Source organism: Varanus komodoensis, unplaced genomic scaffold (genome assembly GCF_004798865.1).
Source record: "Varanus komodoensis strain SLA01 unplaced genomic scaffold, ASM479886v1 scaffold22, whole genome shotgun sequence".
NCBI classification, from domain to species: Eukaryota; Metazoa; Chordata; class Lepidosauria; order Squamata; family Varanidae; genus Varanus; species Varanus komodoensis.
Genome location: NW_025335606.1, coordinates 6,783,193 through 6,803,803, shown reverse-complemented (window position 1 = coordinate 6,803,803; position 20,611 = coordinate 6,783,193). Strand labels below are relative to the sequence as shown.

At 48.5% G+C, this 20,611-nt stretch overlaps 1 protein-coding gene across 4 annotated transcripts in view; it reads right to left on the bottom strand.

Moving 5' to 3' along the window:
- The window catches only part of CTIF (cap binding complex dependent translation initiation factor), a 198,228-nt gene that overhangs the window by 135,740 nt on the left and 41,877 nt on the right, over positions 1-20,611 (bottom strand). For 3 of the 4 annotated variants that reach the window (XM_044431072.1, XM_044431073.1, XM_044431075.1), the window contains exons 2-3: positions 7,492-7,704; positions 3,374-3,457 (exon numbers count right to left, since the gene is read on the bottom strand). In XM_044431072.1, the coding sequence (XP_044287007.1) occupies positions 3,374-3,457; positions 7,492-7,671 (264 nt within the window). In that variant the 5' untranslated portion in view covers positions 7,672-7,704. The remainder of the gene's footprint in view (positions 1-3,373; positions 3,458-7,491; positions 7,705-20,611) is intronic. The other variant, XM_044431076.1, reaches the window with a different exon arrangement.

The following is a 20,611-nucleotide window of genomic DNA, read 5'->3' as shown; positions in this document are numbered from 1 at the left end:
TTTTCTGGTCACAAGAGGTGGAAACAGTCAGCAGCTAAGATGGCTTTTGAAACATAAAAGAAAGGACTCGGTCCAATAAACGCATAGTGAAAACGAGATCTAGTACAGGCTACAGATCATTCTACATGGGTCCCATCCGACACATGTTAAGACAGGAAAAAGGCCTGAAACTCCCAGCATGCCCCAGCCAGCCATACTTGACCTGTCTGGCCAGCTGCACATTGGCTCACTTGGGCCCATTCTCCCCCAACACACGTGTGCCCTGAGGTGGGAATCCCACGGGGAATTAGCAGAACTCTCGCGAGACTTTGGCAGACAAGCACCTTCACCCACGGGAGGCAGGAACAGTGGCATGCCCAGCAGGTGGCGCGAGAGAGTCCAGCCAGGCGCTCCCTAGCTGTGCCAACCGCCATGGCAGCCAAGTAACCAACAGGGCCCTCCAGGGGTGGGAGCCCTCTTGGCAAGGACTGGAAAAAGGCAGCAGTTTGCTGCTCTTGCAGATCTGGTGCCGGATGGGAGCACACGAGCCTGGGCAAGGATAGGGCTGGCCGGCCCTGGCCCTTCACCTGAGTCAGCAGAGCTTGTCTTCCGACACCAGAAGCCGAGATGCATGGCTCAGCTGACATCCAGACTTGGCCCTCCAGGCTGTCCCCAAAGGGTCAGGCCCCCTTCTTCTGGTCCACCGCTTTCCCCATAATTCTGGTTTCCTGAGGTTTGTACAATTATCTTCATTTTCCCTGATGCTGAAAGGTCAACATGCTTCTTAAGGACTCGGTAACTGGTAGGAAGAGGTTTAAATGCTGATATGCTGGACGTGGTCCTAGTCCTGGTCTGCTGCCTTCATCCATCACTGGAATGTGGCCCCCGAGAATCTGAATTCAGCCTTATACTGAAAGAGGTTCCACACCTCTGGTGCAGCACATTGCAGAGTGTTTTGGCAAAAACCTCACCAGCTTTCTTGTCTGTTCTTTACGATTTCAGGTGCTTTCTTTGTGAAAGGCACTCCGCTGGTCCCTCAAAGATGCCAGAGATATTTTGAAAGGCAAATGTTTTGGTGAAGATAGTTCACCTTCGTATGAATCCAGTTGAACATTCTAGAAAGTCAAATCCTGAACCTGCATGTGACTCCCGGTTTTCTCTCCTCCTCTTCCTCCCTCAACAAAGAATAATTTAATTGTATACTTAAACCCCATGCTACAGAATTATCGATATACAAAAGGAGCTGGAAGGTTGATCCTGGAGATGGATCTACTTTGCATGTTAGCAGAAACCCATGGTCTGCAAAACTCTGGGTTGTTGAAAATCAGGGGGGAGCAGAGTGTGCTGGAACCTGCCCCCTTTTGCGCAGGGATGCTCGGTCCCTGGGTTGCTGACGTGATGCCTGGACTCAGAACTCTGATGGTTGGGGGACAAACAGCCCAGAATTGGACTGCATGGGCTCGTTAGCTGTAGGCTGTTGCTGCAGCGTGAACGGATGTTACGGCCGCTGGTTCATATGCATCCACCGCAGCCAGCAGTTCCCTGCTTCAAACTGAAATGCAGTGAAAATACCCGGAACATTCATTTCTAGAGGATTAAAAAGGAAACTCTATTTGGAAAGCAGTGATGAGTCGACCAAACTGCTTCATTGCCCTTAGAAAAGCAATGTCTTCTGGCCAGTGGTTAGAGGGTTGAACTGGGACTCAGAAGATCTGGGGTCTAGTCCCCACTCAACCATGGGACTCACTGGGTGACTCTGAGCCAATCACAGGCTCTCAGCCCAGCCCAGCCTACCTCACAGGGGTGTTGTGAAGATAAAATGAAGAGGAGGAGAACCATGTGAACTGCTAGGGTTTCCTTGCAGGAGGACAAAAATGTGAGATGGACATGTAAGACTTTTTTTACGGATTCTTCACTGAAATTTCCCAACCCCAAGTCTAACAAGACAAGACAAGGCTTGTAGCTGTCCCCTCCAGTACAACCCATGAAAATAAGGGCATAAAAGAGACAGAGAAGATTCTGCATTTAATCAGATCAAATTAAAGAATATACACACTACTGAATGCTGATATATTTTATATTGATTTTTTATTTATATCCCAGATTTTTTCCTTGCAAGGAACTCAAAGCAGCTTACATCATTCTCCTCCTCCCCAATCTTATCTTCACAACAACAACCCTGTGAGGTAGGCTGGACTGAGTCTGTGACTAGCCCAAAGTCACTCAATAAGTTCCATGGCTGAGCAGGGACCAGAACCTGGATCTCCTGAGTCCTGGTCCTGCACTCTTAACCACTACACCACACATTTATAGCACGATCCTAAACATGCCCCTAGGAAGTAAGTCCCACTCTGTTCAATGGAACTTACCTCCAGGCAGGCTGAGAAGAGCTCAGCAGGGCTTACTTTTTCAAACAGAGATGGTTCGCTTTCCGAGCAAAAGATCTAATTTAGGAAGCCTTGTTAAACCTCAGCAAAACTACGGGGCCGCGGGGGGGGGGGGGGGGCTGTTTGTCAGTCCATAGACCTGCGCAGTTCTGCAGCTCCAGTTTAGCAAAAGTTACCTTGCAAAAATGCTAGGGTTTATCAAAGAGACACTAAACCTCTCCAAATCCTTGCTCTGTTCAGTACAGGTTATCCATGATGTCCCGACAGGGCTCAGCCGTTCCCAGAAGTCCCCATGGCCAACACTGTCTGGGTCAAAGAAAATAAAGGACCATGCAGGGAAAGCAGGGCGAGTGCACTGCGGAGGGAGGGGCTGTGGAGGGAGGGGAAGCCCGGCACTTCTACAGCTTTCCCCACACCTGAAATGGCAGAGTTGGCACATCTGACGGAAGGCATGTCCGGGGAAAGCGTCTTCCCCTGGGGTGGACCTCTTGCAAGAAAGCTTCCTATCAAACTCCGCATTCTGCTAGACAGCCGAGTGCTCCAGGGGGGTTACTAGAGACCACTCCCCTCTGTGCAAAGTGTAACATTTTCTTTTGTAACCCCCCTTGCACCCACTCTATGCTTGGGATCTGAGGAAGTATATGGTCAGAGGGCACCGGGTCTAACCTTCTGCTCCTAAGGAAGGCGGTCCTGATCCAAAGCGGGGCCCTGCACACTTACAGGAAGCAGAAAGAGGAAGGGAGGGAGGGAGAGAGGTCCAGCTTCACTCCTGATTAGCCTGCTCAGAATCACATGTGATCCTGCTCAGAGAAACTTTACTCTGGACCTGCGAATTCAGATGAATTTAAGAGGATGGATTTCCCTGCAGCCAACAGTGAGAGCGTCACTTTCCGCTTGCCAGGCTGGCCTTGAAAATTATCAGGGGACCTGAGGCTTGGATGCGAACTGCAAAGTCCACAGCTTCGGAAATGCACCAAGCCAGCACCCCACGAATGAGATGTCCTCACCTGGTTTTGATTCTGAGGTGCTAAGCCCTTGGCCCTGAAGGAAGAACCGCTGCCCTCGATCTGCTCGTTACAGTCAGCCGTCCACTGAAAAAGAAGGGAAAGGAAGGTGCCGAGTGAAATCCAAGGTTATCCACGGCAGGAGAACATCTGCAGAGGAGGAACTGCCTTTGGACTTGAAACGGAGGGGAAAACAATGACCTGTGTTGCAAATAAGTGTAGAAAAGTTACTAAACATTTAACAGCATGTCTATCCACATGATAGCTATTTGAAGCACATAAATTTTTTTGAGCCTCTTCCAATTTACTGATGTTTTCTGGCTTGGTCATCTGGAAAACATTCTTACTTGTCATTGATGACCAGTGCAGCAGCAATGACAGACTGCTCAGAATGTTTTCACACAAGGCCCTCAACCAATTTATGGCTTTATTTGGACAGCAAGTTTAACGATGGTTTTGCTGAATGTGAATGAGGCTGGGAGGATCCTGGGTTTGCATGCATCTTCCCAGCACTTTTGGTGCAGTGGACTGGAAACTTGTGCTTCTGTTTTCAATTAACCACCACTAAATTACATCCAAACACTCAATCAAACCTTAAATGGTGGTTTGCTTCATGAAAGAAGTCAGCTTTTTAAGTCTTGCATTGAAGTCGGCCGGTTTTAGTAAACCAAGGGTGAGACTAACCAAGTTCAGTCCTCAACCTAAATTGCAGCTGGTTAAAAAGGGAAGCAAAAACTTATCATCTCCACCAAGCTTGAGGAAAAGGAGCATGCAACCCAAGGCTTGGCCAGACTTGTTCCAAGAAATCTACAATTTAAATCATAGCTTCGCATTCTACCTGGCTGCAGCCTGCGTGTTGATTTCTGCATTTGTGAGACATATTGCCACAACAGCCCTCCTGTCCAATATTGCCATTTTTCCCATGCTGGGAAGCCAAATGCTTCCTTGGAAGAGAACCCAAAGGCTCCAGCAAGGATCTTCCATTGGGTTCATTCACTCACAAGATGCTTGCGAGAAACAGAAAAACGCAACTCTGCTAAGCAACCAGACCGTCGCATTGAGAACTCCTACTCTGGTTAGCCTGTATTTTATGTTTTACTATATTGTCTTCCTTTTCCACCACTATGTGGCTGAGGCAGGAAAAAGGGCAGAGGGACGCCTGGAAGCATTCCATCCGGAAACTCTGTTGCTGTGCTCGTTTTCCACGGCCACAGCCCAGCAAAGGGGCAGACTTGCATGGGGGGGGCGGGGGAGCCCTGGCGCAAGCAGAAGTTACAGAGAATCTTGCAGATTTATCAGGACTCGGATGAGTTTGTCAGGAGCGGCTGCTACAATTTCCCATTGCCTCTGAACCAGGCCAGCAGGCGCAGACCAGCCTGGGAACAACCACTGAAACTGACAACAAATGGAAATTCTTTCTCGAAGCGGAGATGCTTCTCTGCTTTGCCTTCTACCCCAAGTCTATCAGGTTCTTGGTGTTACAACAGGAACATCTATGCACAGGATGAAGGGCAAACACCCTTCTGTCCCCCATGTGGAAAAATGTTGCCGATGATGCTGAGACTAACGTAGTGCTGCTCAGCTGAAAGCAAATCAGAATCTTCTTCCATGCAGCTCATGGCCTGGTGTTTTCCCCAGCTGCCTTGCTCCTCCTGTCCAGCTGACCGGCACCATTGCTTTTGCATCACTGCGCTGCCTTTAATTAAAACCTTCCTGTTTCTGAGCCCTGTGCCCACTTCCCCAGCTGGAAAAGCGAGAATCAAATCAAACATGTAATTCATGGGTCCTCCAACAATGGCCCGCAGGCCAGATCGGGCCCACCTTGCCCATTCATCTGGCCTGCCTCAGATGTTTTGGACTCGCTTGGAGAAAACGATCTCTGAGCGAGTTCAAAAGCTCTGAGCCGGCACAGGTGTTCTTTAAAACTGAGCAGAGAGAGAGAGCCGGCGCACGCCCAAATTGCAGCGGCTCAACTGCACATGCCCAGATCTCCCCCCATTGCACACATATACAGAGCAGGAATGCAGAGTGGGAAACAGGAGAGAGGCGGGCGGAAAGGAAAGAGAGACGATGATAAAGACAAAGAAAGAATTGATGGTAACAAAAATATAGCTTCTGAAATCTATTTTTAATTATGGGGGTGGCCACATCCGCACCCGCTGCCACCTCGCCGTGCCCTGCCTGCGCCCACCACCACCGCCTTTCAACTGGCCCCCTGTTGAAAAAGTTTGAGGACCCCGATGAAATGATCTGTCCAGCTAAGGCAGCACCCTGAAGTGTAAAAGCATCCCTCCCACCCTGGAAAATTTAGCAACATGTCTCCTGTAGGGCACTGAAGTAGCAAAGAAGAAATAACTCAAGAGGTGCACCAATATCTAAGTCCACAGAACCATCTTCACTGGATTAGCTTCTCCCTTTGAAGAGAGTGTCCTCCTCTTCCAGCAGAAATGTATTTCACTGCACTTTCTAAGGGTGATGCCGTCCCACTTAGGAATTGTATTATATTTAAGCAGGAAGTAAGTCATATACATAAATAAATGTGGGATGGAAAATGTCCTGCAGACTTTTTTCCAGTGCTCTATTTTCTTCCAAAAAATGTTCCATTTCATCCTTATCGGTGGATCTGTTCAGTCGCAAAGTCATGTCCAACCCATCATGACCTCACAGACAACATTCGTCCAGGCTCTCCTGTCCTCCACCATCCCCTGGAGTCCACCCAAGCCCACACCCACGACCCCAGTGACCCCATCCAGCCACCACAACCTCTGCCGTCCCCTTCTCCTTTTGCCATCATTTGTTCCCACCATCAGTGACTTCTCCAGTGACCTTCTAATTAGGTGGACAAAGTGTCTCCTCCAGCACCACAATTCAAAGGCCTCAATCCTTTGGCACTCAGCCTTCCTTATGGTCCAACTTTCACAGCCATACATTGCAATGGGAAAACCATAGCCTTGAGTATACGCACTTTTGTCGGCAGGGTGACGTCTCTGCTTTTTAGTATGCTGTCTAGATTTGCCATAGCTTTCCTCCCAAGGATCACCCACCATCTGTGGTGATCCTGGAGCCCAAGAAAATAAAATCTTTTATCAGTGGATGCCCACCACAAGTGCAGTATTAGGCAAGCTTGAAAGTTTCAGAGTTGTGATAAATGTTATCTCATGTATATGAGAAAATACATATATGACATTAAAGCAGATAGATGTCTTAAAAGGAGACGAAACTAAACATAAAGGGTGGAAATCTTGTGGAGCACTGGGATAAAGCCAACAAGGGACTCTCATTTTTAGCTTTAGATGAGATAGTTGAGAATCAAATTTTCCAATGCAAACTTGAGCACTTTCTAATATGCATTCTATGTATATTATCCAAATTTGCACTGGAAAGTATACCAATTCCTTATTTTCTGGAAAACCCACATCGCTACTTTCAACTGGTCATATTGTAGAATAACATCAGGCAGCTGGATGGCCACTGTGCAGAGAGAATCCTGGGCCGCTCTTCTTAACTTCTCAAAACAGGTACCATCGTACCACGGGCTCCATGTTTGTGGGACGGGGGGGCAGGGGGGATGGGGGTCTGCAGGGTGCCCTCTGCTGTACCCACTCCTATGTTTTGGGTTCCCAACAGCCAGCTGAATCCACCCTTAAAAGATTCTCCACCTTCAACAATGTTTGCTCATGCTGTTTCTCTGGGATAGCTCTCTTTAGAGGACGGATCTTTCATTTCCCCCAATATCCTTAACCAATTCTGCATTGGGGAACACAGGAAGTGTGTGCTAAAATGTTAGATTATATCCGAAGCACCTGGTTGGCCCACCCAGGCCACCGATCTACCTTATGGTGCTGTATTCTAGTAGTGATCTCAGGACACCTAACAATCACACACGCGTATAGCACTGGAGTGCAAGTGGTCTCCTTTTCGTTGCAGCCAGAAAATATTGTCCTCTTTGGAGTGCAGTTGTGGGCAAATGTTTATTGCCCCTGGATTAATATTTGAGGTCACAGAAGAAGCAGAGCAAGGAAGCAGGGCAGCTCTTGGCCCCTCTGCCCTCAAGAAATCCACCTGCCTTGTAAATTGCAACTCTGATCCATCCTTTGCACAGGTTGCTATTCTGTACCCACCTGTGAGACATTCAACTGCGTTTTCTCACTCTCCCCGTCCCCCTCCGTCTTGTCTGACAACAAGCCTTGGACTTGATACTCCAAAACGTAGCTGTCGATGAATCGCTCCAGCTCCTCGATTTCCTGTGATCGGTTGCTCCCTGCCTCAGACGAGGCCGAAGCCACGGAAGAATTTTCCATCACTCTGGATAAGGAACCAGGAGCGGAAGGGCCCTGCGGGGAAAATGGACAGAAGGCACAATTTTAACTAAAAGCCAGGTGTTATTTTAGTACCAAGTCTGAGAAATGGCATATTTCCTTTCGCTCCACTAAAACCAATTATATCTTAACTCATAAATGGAAGATAAAGCTATTACAAAGTTAAGGCTATATTTCTAGTCCTGGTGGGTTTATGCTACCTCCAGTATCAGAGGCAGTGAGCTGGGGAAAAGGTGGGGTAGCATTAACTCATCAGGACTAGAAGCTGTTGCACTCAGGTCTTGCTGAAGGCTTCCCACGGGGGTCTGGCTGGCCACTGTGAAAACAGATTGTTGGGCTACATTGGATTTTGCTCTGATCCAGCCGAGTTTTTCTTACATTCTTCAACCCTGTGATTCAGAATATGAATCTCACAGGCTAAGTCAGGCCTACCACAGCTGTGACTAAACAGCTGTGGTTACTAATACTAATTCTTCTAGTATTCTATAGGCCAACACAGACATTCCTTTAAGCCTGTATGTTGCAGCTACACCTTTTCTCTTTGCTTTACTCTATCTATCTATTCATTCATTCATTCATTCATTCATTCATTCATTCATTCATGAGGCTTCTATGCCGCCCCATTTGCCGAAGCCTCAGGGTGGCTCACAATAATAAATAAATAAACACAATATAAAAGCAATACAATTTGAGTCAATCTGGCCAAGAATAAAATAAATAAATAATATTAACAATTAAAACAACGTTTGAATAAAAAGGTCTTCGCCTGGCGCCAAAAAACCAATAACGATGGCGCCAGGCAGACCTCTCTGGGAAGCGCATTCCATAGATTGGGCGCCACTGCAGAGAAAGCCCTCCTCCGAGTACTTACCCTCCTAATTTCCTTCACGGAGAGCTCCCGGAGAAGGGCCTCTCCCGCTGATCGCAAGGGGCAGGCGGGCATATACGGACGTAAGCACTCGTTCAGGTAACCAGGACCCAAGCCGTTTAGGGCTTTATAGGTCATCACCAACACCTTGAATTGGGCCCGGACTTCAATTGGGAGCCAGTGAAGCTGACAGAGAACTGGAGTCATGTGAACATAACGCCCAGTCCCCGTCAGCAGCCTGGCAGCTCTATTTTGAATCAATTGAAGTATCTGGACCGTCTTCAAGGGCAGCCCCACGTAGAGCGCGTTACAGAAGTCAAGTCTGAGAACAGACTCAGGGGGCCCAATTTGGATCAGGACCCTCACATGGGGCAGTGGCACTTTTCAGATCCAAATCAGGCCCTGTGCTTGCACTTGAGAGAGAGAGAGAGCATGGCTAGCCAGGCACAGATTTCAAGACAAGCCGGTCTGGGACCTCGGGGAGGGACTGCAGCAGCAGCGAGGGGCCCCGACTGAAATCTGGGCACACCACAAATGAGACAGAAAGGAACCGAGTGCCAGTTTCCCCTTCGCACACTGTTAGCCATCCTTGTGTCCAAGGATGTACCTTCACTCCGAGAAGCCAGTCTACAGTTACCAGTCATTGCATGATTGTTTTCAGGCCCGGTGGCAAGGAAAAGATGGCTGGATGAGGAAAAAGTCAACCAGCGTCAGGGCAGAACGGTAGGGCAGTTGACTGGGACCCAACTCCAAGGGGAGACCCCAAGGGGATCTGCTGGCGACATATAGGTATGTCAGGGGATGTTACACGGAGGTGGGGAGAGACCTGTTCTCCCCTGCAGAGGAAGGCAAGACGCGCTCCAATGGAGCAAAGCTCAGGGAACCCAGGTTCAAGTTGGATGCCAGGAAGTACTTCTTGACACTTAGGACCCAGAGGGCATGGAATGGGCTTCCACGAGAGGTGGTTGAGGCCCCATCGGTGCGGGTGTTCAAGGATAGGCTACTTGGTAGGCAAGTCATGTGCAGAGCCAGCTGGAGCTGGGGGTCAGACTTGATGGCCCAGGAGACCCCGTCTGACTAGCTCTATTTCTATGTTTCTAACTCAGCCGAATGAGAAGGAGGGCCTCCTTCCAAAGTTCTTTGTCCTGGCTTACAACATTTGAAGAGAGGGATTTCATACCTGCTGCCACCTAACGAGGAATATCTCCCATAAGATCAGTAATTCAAGAGTCCAAAATTACCAAACTACACCCGTGAGGTCAACATTAAAGGAGGAGAAAGATTTATTTATTACAAAGCTGTTTGGACAGTTTACAACAATAATCATAGAAACAGACACTCAAGTTACCCATCCCAATTCTGACCAGGCCTGACCCTGCTTAGCTTCCAAGATTAGGCAGGATCAAGCACTTCAGGCTATATGGAAGAATCAGATGAAGCCCAAAAGGGCCAAGAGACACCTTCTTCCTCTTCAGGCTGAAAATCTGAGATGTTTGAGGCAAAGACTAAAGGAGCTCAGCAGTAACAAAGGTCTTGCTCAAACTTCGACATGAAAGCAGAACCTCTCCCTGCTGCACCACAATGCAGAGAAGTTATAAAAAGGCTTCTCCTTGCCGAAGAACCTGCAGATGGACAATGCCTGGCTAGGTGTGACCTAAGGGAGCATGAATGGGCATCGCACGGGGCCCAGGGAAGGGCGAGTCATTAACAGACTTTAGTGCCCTGTCTATGGAATGAACTGCTGACTCCGTAACCATGGCTGCAAACAGCAAGTGACCCATGCTGGATGGATCCAGTGTGCTGTTTCTCTTCCCACGAACACTGAAAAACTGAGTCACCAGCTGTAATTAAGTGCTAATCTTAGGATGGCAAGAGCTGGACTTATTGTGTTGGGCAAACAGCAGATTTAGCCAGTACTGTGGAAGAGCTCTGAGGTGGAGCGTATGTTCTGCATGTAGATGGTGCCCAGGTGAATCCTGGCTTTTCCAGGCAGGGTTGGGAAACCCTGCCTGAAACCCTGGAGATCTGCCGGTCACGCTGATGGCCATAAGCTAGATGAACCTGTGCTCTCACTCGGACTTTTATTTTTATGTAAGCTGCTTCTCTGCCACTTAACTTCCACGGATTTCTAGTGGTTTGTGTAAAGGCACATGTAAGAAAAGCATAAAAGCATGCAAAACAGCAGGAGACAGCAAATGCTTTAAAAACATTCCCAAAAAAGCCGTAAAACAGAGCATCCTCGTGACCGATTAACAAATTGGGGAAAGCCTGAGTGAACGATTGGGCTTTGAAGAGGAGTTGGAAGCTTGCCACGGATTCCGCCTCTCAAACCACATGGGGAAGAGCTTTCGAGAAGGTGGGTGCCACTACTGAGAAGTCCCACTCCCAAGTCTTATAGGGAGCATAAGGCAATTCCCCACATTTCTGTGTCCCTATGTCCCAGCCTGAAGGCCGGCGGCACAATGGAATGCAGTACAGTCCTCTACTGAAAGCGCAAATAACCCCCACACCCACCCAGGACCGTCTTAACAGCATTACTGGCCCCGGGCAAAGCAGTGTCCTGGGGCCCCTACGACAACTACAACTACGGTTAATTTTGGAAGTTTTCCAATTTTCCAAGGGTTAATGTACACAGATTAGTATGGGGCCCAGGGGCAAGTGCCCATCAGGCCCGTGCGTTAAGACGGCCCTGCACCCACCCCAGGCAAGAAGACTTCCATTCGAATTGATAACAGACCTCGTGGGTCTGGATTTATATGCCCCTGCCGTGATCACTATTTTATCTATGTAATTTTTAAAAAATGTATTGTACTGCTATTTATTTGTTGGAAGCCTCCCCGAGGCTTATGCGAATGGGGTGGCATACAAGAATCCCAAATAAATAAATAAAAATAAATAATTGGCAGCACAGTCTGATAGCCGCTGGACAGTCGCTAGGCAATCTCAGGATGTTTCAGATTCTCAGCTGCAATGTCAGAAAATCGCTGTGATCCCACAGCTGGGATCCCCCTTAGACAAAGAACCAGGCCAGCTGCTTCTGCAAGGTTCCCAGAGCAACCCTGGAGAAGGGGGATTTGGGGGGATGCTTGAGGGAATGGGAAGAGACTGGTGCTGTCAAGATATGAAATTTCTGGGGGTGCCTCCTTTTCTGAGGACTTTGGAAATCAGTGGCAGCAGAGCAAGAAACACACAGAGGCAGCCACCATCTCTGCGCTTTTCCCACCCCACACAGGATTCCCACAATCCTCTGGGGTTGGAGGGTTACCAGCATCTCCAAAGGATCAAACCCTAAAGGACCTTAAAACCTCCTCTTAGGGCACACTGTCGTAACAAGGCCATGTCCAGATGATAATCATGTTTTCCTTATGAAATTAACATCGACAAATCAACTTATTTGCTAAATCAAAAAACCAACATCAAGGCAAAGCACAATAATTTTACACAAGAAGGACTTTAAACAAGAAGAAACAAAAGCATTAAAGATGGTTAACAACAAAATAACCACGTGGTTGAAAATTCCAAATCCAAGTTAACTATCACACACTTTTTAAAAGCCAAGAGAATGAAAGCCAATGGTAGAGTTTATTAATATATTTGTTCAACTTCTATGTCACCCCAAAGCCATAGGCTTTCTGGGTGACTTACATCATATTAAAATGCATAAAACAATACAAAGACCACATGACAATACACAACTAAAGGACCGATAGCAATAAAATCATACATAAACTATGGAAATTCAATAAATCCAGAATAAACCAAATAAAATAATAAATAAAACACATAAATAGATAAAACTCCAAAATAAGATGAAAGCCATTAAAATTTAATTACCGTATTTTTCGCTCTATAAGACGCGCCTGACCATAAGACGCACCTAGTTTTTAGAGGAGGAAAACAAGAAAAAAAATATTCTGAATCAAATGGGCACATAATCACAGGCACATTCCCCATCACTTCCCCATGGGCTGCACATCTGACAGACTTACTGCACACACATATTCGCTCTATAAGACGCACAGACATTTCCCCTTACTTTTGAGGGGGAAAAAAGTGCGTCTTATAGAGCAAAAAATACGATATATCAAAATCTAGCATTTAAAACATATTGGCAACAGCATGTAACATAACCATTAAGATTAAACATCAATGAAATATAAACCAATATTTATTAGGTTTATAAATTAGGTCCAGATACTTCAATTGGTGCAAAACGGAGCTGCCAGGTTGCTGACGGGGACTGGGCATTGTGCTCACATAACCCCAGTCCTCCGTCAGCTTCACTGGCTTCCCATTGAAGTCTGGGCCCAATTCAGGGTGTTGGTTATCACCTATAAAGCCCTTAATGGCTTGGGACCTGGTTATCTAAAGAAGCACCTGCATCCATATCTGCCCTCCCGCCCCTTGAGATCGGCGGTAGAGGCCCTTCTCCGGGAGCCCTCCGTGAAAGATATTAGGAGGGTGAGTACCCGGAGGAGGGCCTTCTCTGCGGTGGCGCCCCATCTGTGGAATGCGCTCCCCAGAGAGGTCCGCCTGGCGCTGTCATTATTTGCTTTTCGGCGCCAGGCCAAGACCTTATTATTCACACATCATTTTAATTGTTGATTTTATTTATTGATTTTAACAACTTTGGCCAGGATGTCTCCAACTGTATTTTATTGTACTAATGATATTTATTTATTTGTAAGCCACCCCGAGGCTTAGGCAAACGGGGCAGCATATAAGTCTGCTAAATAAATAAATAAATAATATCCCATCTTTTTCATTTGTTAAAGATCTCAAAGCAGGTTACACCATTCTGCTCTCAGTCTTATGCTCACAACAACCACCATGTGAGGATGGTTGGTTCCATGGCTGAGTGGGGACTAGAACCCAGGTCGCCTGAGTCTCAGTCCCGTGCCCTTAATCAACACACCACACTGGCTTTCTCCAAGCTGCTGCATTTTGGACCAACAGAACCCTGGAGAAATTCTTCAAGAGTAGTCTCAGCACAGGAGATCTCACAGCGGTCTTTGCTGCACGCACGTTTCTTGCTGCTGTTGCCACAGCGGATCCGGCCAAAGCATCGGGTCAAGGACTGCTCCCAAGTTAGGGACCTACTATATAAAGTACATTGAACTACAACTTTATGACCCCTAAAAATGAGCAGAAACAAAGGTGCAATCAAATACAGAGTGTAATAGAAACTTCAGAGTTCTCTAAAAAAAAATCAGTGATGGGGCCAAATATTTATTTGGGGAGGGAATTCTCCAACTATACGGGCACTCTGAAAAATTTCAGCCTTTGGTAGCCACATCTGAATATTACCAGCCTGCAGCTGCCTGAGCTGGACAGCCTGCCTGCCCTCACCACAACATGCTTGTCCAAAAATGCCTTTAGAAGACGCCAAATTTGAAGTTTCCAACAAGCCAAAGTCTCTTGTCTATATAGTTCCTGCAGCAAGTTGAGAACTACTTGTTGGAAGGTGACAACTACTTGTGGAAGATCTTCAAGAAAGGAAAAAGAGAAGAAGAGCTGGGAAACTATAGGTTCATCAGACTGACATCAATCCCTCGGAAAATTCTGGAGCAGATAATAAAGCAGTCGGTCTGCAAACACCTTGAAAGCAATGCAGTGATTACTAGAAGCCAACATGGATTTCTGAAGAACAAGTCCTGCCGGATTAATTTGATTTCCTTTTTGGTCATGTAACCTCCCTGATGGACTGCGGGAAAGTTGTGGACCTAATCTATCCTGACTTCAGCAAAGCTTTTGACAAAGTGCCCCGTGATAGTCAGATTAGCAAACTAGTCAAAACTGGGCTAGTGGATTCCCAGTTGGCTACAGAATCAGACTCAAAAAGTGCTCATCAGTGGTACCTTCTCCAAGTGGGGAGAGGTTAACAAGTGGGGTACCACAGGGTTCCTTCCTGGGATCGGTGCTCTTCAACATTAGTCTAAATGATTTGGATGAGGAAGTATAGGGAATAATGATCAAATCTGGGGATGACACAAAACTGGGTGGGATAGCTAATCCCACCTGGAAGATAGAAACAAGTTTCAAGGAGCGCTGGACTGAAAAGGGACACATGCCAAATTCAGCACCTAGGGGAAAAAAACCAGGTGCATTGTTACAAGGTTGGAAATACTTGGCTCAACAATACTGCAAGCGAGAAGGATCTTGGAATTGTTGAAGATCACAAGCTGAATATGAGTCAACAATGTGGCGTGGCTGGAAAAAGGGCAAATGCTATTTTAGGCTGCATTAATAGAAGCATCACTTCCAAATCACACGAAGTACTAGTTCCCCTCTACACAGCACTGGTTAGGCCTCATCTGGAGTCCTGGGTCCAGATGTGAACACCACTGTTAAAAAAAGATGCAGGCAAGCTGGAAAGGGTTCAGAGGGGGGTGACAAGGAAGATGCGAGGACCAGAAACAAAGCTCTGTGAGGAGAGATGGAGAGAACTGGGCATGTTTTGCCTGGAGAAGAGAAGCCTGAGGGGACATAGGCTAGCATCCTGCATGAACTTGAAAGGCTGGCACAAAGAGGAGGGCCAGGATGTCTTCTCGACCATCCCAGAGTGCAGGAAACGGAATGATGGGCTCAGGTTACAGGAAGCCAGGTTCTGGCTAGATCTCAGGAAAAATTTCCTGGCTTTTAGAGCAGTATGACGATGGAACCGATGACCTAGGGAGCAGTGGGCTCTCCCACACGAGAGGCATTCAAGAGGCAACTGGGCAGCCAGCTGAGAGGGATGGTTTAACTGGGAGTCCTGCATGGAGCAGGGGCTGGGAGTCAATGGCCCCATGGCCCCTTCCCTTCTCCTATTCTATAATTTCTTATCAAGCGCAACTGGCATTACTTTATAATGCAGCTGCGACCTTGCTGAGGGCCAACAGAAGAAGGAAAGAGATGAAAATCATGCCAGAAACATGATTTGGGGGCGGGGGGAGGGCAGCGCTTCAGGATGCGAGCTAGCAGTCCTGCAAACTCCCTCTCAATAGTCCTCTATCAAGAGAGATCCTCCAGACTTGTTGTACTGCAATTCCCATCATCCTTCCTACGTGATATGGCTTGATGGGTGATTTTAAACCTGGTCTAGATGGGGTCGCACTCCCCTCGAAGGAGCAGGTTCATCGCTTGGGGTGCTCCTTGACTCGGCCTTGTCACTTGTGGCTCAGGTGGCATCAGTGGCTCAGAGTACCTTCTACCACCTTTGGGCAGTGGCCCAGCTGCACCCCTACCTGGACAGGGGTAACCTGGCTCAGGAATCTATGCTTGGGTAATCGCTGCGTTGGATTACTGCAATGCACTTTGTGTGGGACTTCCCTAGAAGACAGTTCAGAAGCTGCAGCTGATGCGCAATGCAGCAGCCAGACTGGAAACCGGGAGCTGGAGGTCCAAGCATATAAGACCAGCTCAGGTCTGCCTGCATCAGCTGTCTGGATGCTCCTGGGCCCGATTCAGGGTGCTGCTTGCAACCTATAAAGCCCTACACAGCTTGGGACTGCAATACCTGTTAGAGTGCCTCTCCCACCCCAGTCACTACACTCAACCTCTGGGACCTGCCTCGAAGTGCCAACTCCTTGGTGGCCCCTCATCTTTAGAACAACCTCCCTGGTATGCCCACCTGGCGCCAGGTTTGCCAGGCACCAGGTCAAATGGCCCTCTATGCAGAGGCCTTTAGGAGATTAAAGTAATCCTACTTGCTGGGTCTTTTTATTGGATTTTAAAGCTATTTTAAAATTAATTTAAACTATTTTAACATTGTTGATTGATGTTCTTGTATTGCATTTTATTGTTTTTACACCTTGTTGTACACCACCCAGAGAGCTTCGGCTACAGGGCGGTACAAAAATGAATAAATGATAATGTAAATTGTAGTCCAAGTCGTCTGGAGAGTATCCAGTTAGGGAAAGCAGGATTAAAAATTGGGAGCAATGCATTGCCAATAGCCTGTGCACATGCCCAGCCACCTTGCCCTCCTCCTACCCCAGGGGGTCAATTGCCCCATGGTAAATGCACATGGGCTAATGCAATAAAGAGGAAAAAGGGGCTTCTCAAAATCTTGCCCTGAACTACAGTCATTCAGCCAGAGGTATTCCTTTCATAACCGAACTGCGTGGAAAGGAGTTTTCCCCAATTAACCTTTAATCTCCTGAAAACACCTGGTTATAAATGGAAATGCTGACAGTTCTTTTAAATGTGTTGTTAGCAGCAGGCACCATCCTAATTATTTTGAAAGGAGTCTCACCTTTCATCCGCACCATGTGCTCCGACTGACTCCCTCCAGTGCGGAAGGAGGGAAAGCCGTAAGCAGCACACGAAACCGACAGCCGGAACAATCTGGGAAGCTGCCCCGGCACCACTGAAAACTGCAGCCAGGGAAGGCTGAAGGCAAGACAGAGGTGGGGTCCGAGACCCAACGCACTGCGCAACCCCTTCGCGCCTTCTCTTGCACATGCCAAAATAATCCGATCACCTCACAGCATACTCAGCAACCCAAGAGAAAATGGGGTTCTTGAACAGGAGGGGCCGGGCCCCTTGCTGACCCAAGCGTGGTGCCCGAGGGCTCAGCAGCACCCGCAGGCTCAGCGCTGCCCAGCGCTGTTCGCGTCACCAGAGCCCATTCCTGGCTATCTTTCTTTATCTCTCCAAGTCTCTCCCACATATTGTCCACACAGCACATAAGAAAAGTCCTGCTGGATCAGACCCAAGGTCCAACCAGTCCAGCACTCCGTACACTCGGTGCCCACAGGATCCCTCCAGCAGGGCGGGTGCAAGACCCCCTCCTGCCAAGCCCTCAGCAACCGGTGCATGCAGGCAGCCCACCTCTGGGGAAGGAGGGAGCCTGTGGCCAGCAAGGCCAGTAGCCACGGAGAGCCCCCTCCCTCACGAACCCGTCCAATCCCTTTTAAAAGCCACCCAGGCTGGTGGCCGTCACCACTTCCCATGGCAGCGAATGCCACAGTTTCGCTACACGCTGTGTGAAGAAATGCTTCCTTTTATCTGTCCTGAGGGCCCCACCAATCAGCTTCATGGGATGACCCCGGATTCAAGTGTTGCAGGAGGAGGAGGAGGGATTTTCCTCCTCCTCTACTATCTCCACACCATGCATTATTTCAAACACCTCTGTCAAGTCTCCCCTTCCTCACCCTTTTTCGAAGTGGAACAGTCCCAGCTGTGACAGCTGCTCCGCACCAGGGCTCTGATCATGTTTGCTGCAAGGGAAAGCTGAAGCAGCAGGGCCAATGTCAAATCAGCCTGTGGAATCACCAAGGTTTGGGCTGCTGCAGCAAACTGGTCGCCTCAGTGGCCCAAGATGCTTGCCACGGCATTGTGGCTGGTGGCCCAGCCATGCCCTTATCCAGACAGGAATAATCTGGCTTCCATAGTCTATGCTCTGGGAAACATCAGGTTAGGTTACAGCAATGTGCTCGATGTGAGGCTGCCCTTAAAGACTGCTCAGAAGCTGTGACTGTTGATCACCAGACCAACGGCAGAAACGGGAAGTTCTGGATACGTAACCCAAATTCTGGCTTGCCTGTACTGCCAGCCCGTATGTTCCTGAGCCCAATTCAGGTGCTGTTTTGAACCTTTTATTTCTAGAAAACCCCGTAAGGTTCAGGACCACAACAACTGATGGAGCTCCTCTCCTGCCAGGAACCTACCAGCTTGCTATCATCAGCGCTTAAGTTTATTTATTTATTTATTAAAACATTTCTATGCCGCCCCTTGCCGAAGCCTCGGGGCGGCTCACAACATTGAATAAAATACACAATAAATTAAAACGTTCCTTGCTGCACAGTCCTTGCAATTTTATTTATTTATTTATTTATATCCTGCCTTTTTCCTACAAAGGGCTCAAGGCAGCTTACATCATTCCCCTCCTCCATCTTCTCCCCACAACAACAACCCTGTGAGGTAGGTTGGGCTGAGAGTCTGTGACTGGCCCAAAGTCACCCAGTTGGCTCCATGGCTGAGTGGGGACTTGAACCCAGATCATCTGAGTCCCAGTCCCATGCTCTTAACCACTACGCCACACTGGCAATATTTCAGACCTCACACATCTGCCCCTCCGCCTTGCCTTACCCACTTCTACATTCTGGGTTTGCATCTTTGGGTGGTAAGCTTTTCAGCAAGCACAACCTGGTCAGCTCTGGCCTTTGTGCATCTGTGCCACGTCGGATGTGCTGAAGAGATAAAGCACGTTACAATCAGGACTCATATCCATTCGGTGGCAAAAGTATCACCAAGCTCGGTGCTAAAGGAAGGCTGCTTTCTGCAGGCAGAATCGCTGGCCAAGGGTGGACACAATCCTACACTGCGCACCCTTGATGCATGTGACTCTCCAGCCTCGGAGGCTCACGCGCATTCAAGGCAAGGAGTGAGCTGTGGCGTCAGCACGCTCGGCCAACCTGCGCGTTGCATGCTGCATTTTGTTTGCAGGTGTCAAGATGAAGGACTGCAAATGCTGGGATACGGCATAAGCCATTGGTCCCAGCCTCTTCCTCTCCCCGGCCCCCGCTGCCCCCTGCTTGGGGTCTCCCTGTGTGACGTTCCAGGTCCAAGGACTGAGGTCCTCAGAGGCAGGACTCCAAATGAACCTATGACTCCACAGACAACACTGCCGGCCCCAGGCAAATATCCTCGTGCAAGCACCAAGCCCATGGTGCAAGCCGCTTGTGCAAGCCGAGGCAGTAACTGTGTGGCTTGCTTCTGAAAGCGGCTGTGCTAGTTCCCACTAGTTTAATACTGGATACACCTTTTAGTTATGCATAGCTTTATTTCCTTAACATTTTATCTATCCACTAATTATCCATATTATTAGATTACAGTTATATCCCACCCGGTTCTTCTCCTCTCCATCTTATCCCCACAACAACAACCCTGTGAGGTAGGCTGGGCTGAGAGTCTGTGACTGGCCCAGAGTCACCCAGTGAACTTTGGGGCCGAGTGGGGACTAGAACTGAGTCCCAGGCTTGCGCTCTTAACCACTACACCATACTGGCTCCGTGATCAGCTTGAAAAATTATTCCCCACCCCACCCTGCCAATACCGGCATGGCAAAAAGTGGTCCCAAAAGGGGAGGGAGAAGCTTGAGGTGGAACATGGAGTCTCTGGATTTCACCTCAGATCCAAAACAACACAAGACCTGATCCTATGCATGGTTAGACAGAAGAAAAAAAAACCTAGGAGTATGAACACAACACGAGTTCATTCGAAAAAATGCATAATTCTGTCTGTCTGTGCTCTGAGGATGCCGGAGAAAAACGGCCAGGAAGAACCCCTTTCAGAGGCAACGAGCAAGTCCTGTGCAAGGGAGAGCAACTTCAGGATCTGGCTTCTCCGGTGAAATGAATATTGGCTGCACAGCTGGGAGAGACTGGGGCTCAAACCCCTGGAAAGAGCCACTGCCGACCCAGCCCTGGGCAAGGCCGCTTCCTGCGTTCGCCCAACAGCGCAGGAAGGAAGGCCAAGCACTGCACAAATCCATCACCAGAAAAGCTCACGGCTGATGAACAAGGCACGGTTCTTTTAGCATGCAAAGGTTAACCCAGAGCAGAGGAAAGTGAGTCAGAGCAGCAGCATAAATCACGCCTTGTGCACATTCTCAGGAACGGCCTGTGCATGAGAGGAACCCACACGGACGTGTCCTAAGAGAACGCTGGCGTGGCAGCGACGGCTGGCATGCTTTGCTGCTCTTCCACGAGGTGGCACACAGAAGCAACAGGGTCTCCTTGCCCGGGCGGTCAGGCCAGCGATGGGCAAGAAGTGTGAGCAGGGAGGACGCCTGCCTGCCGTCTGCCAGGTTGAAAACTTGGCCCGGCATGCAGGAAGACTGTTTCCACACACACCCTGGAGGGAAATGAGAAGATGCTGGGAAACGGTTTTGTGTGCCACGGCCTCAAGGCAGAGGTGTCGTGAGCCAGCTGTTCCCTCCCCAGCAAGACAGACTCTCCGGCACTTCTTGTAAGCGTCTTTATTCTACGTATAAGTCTCTAAGCATGCACGAGTCTCTGAGCATACACAAAGTGAGCTGCTGAACCCTCTCTGCCCCCCTTTACCCAA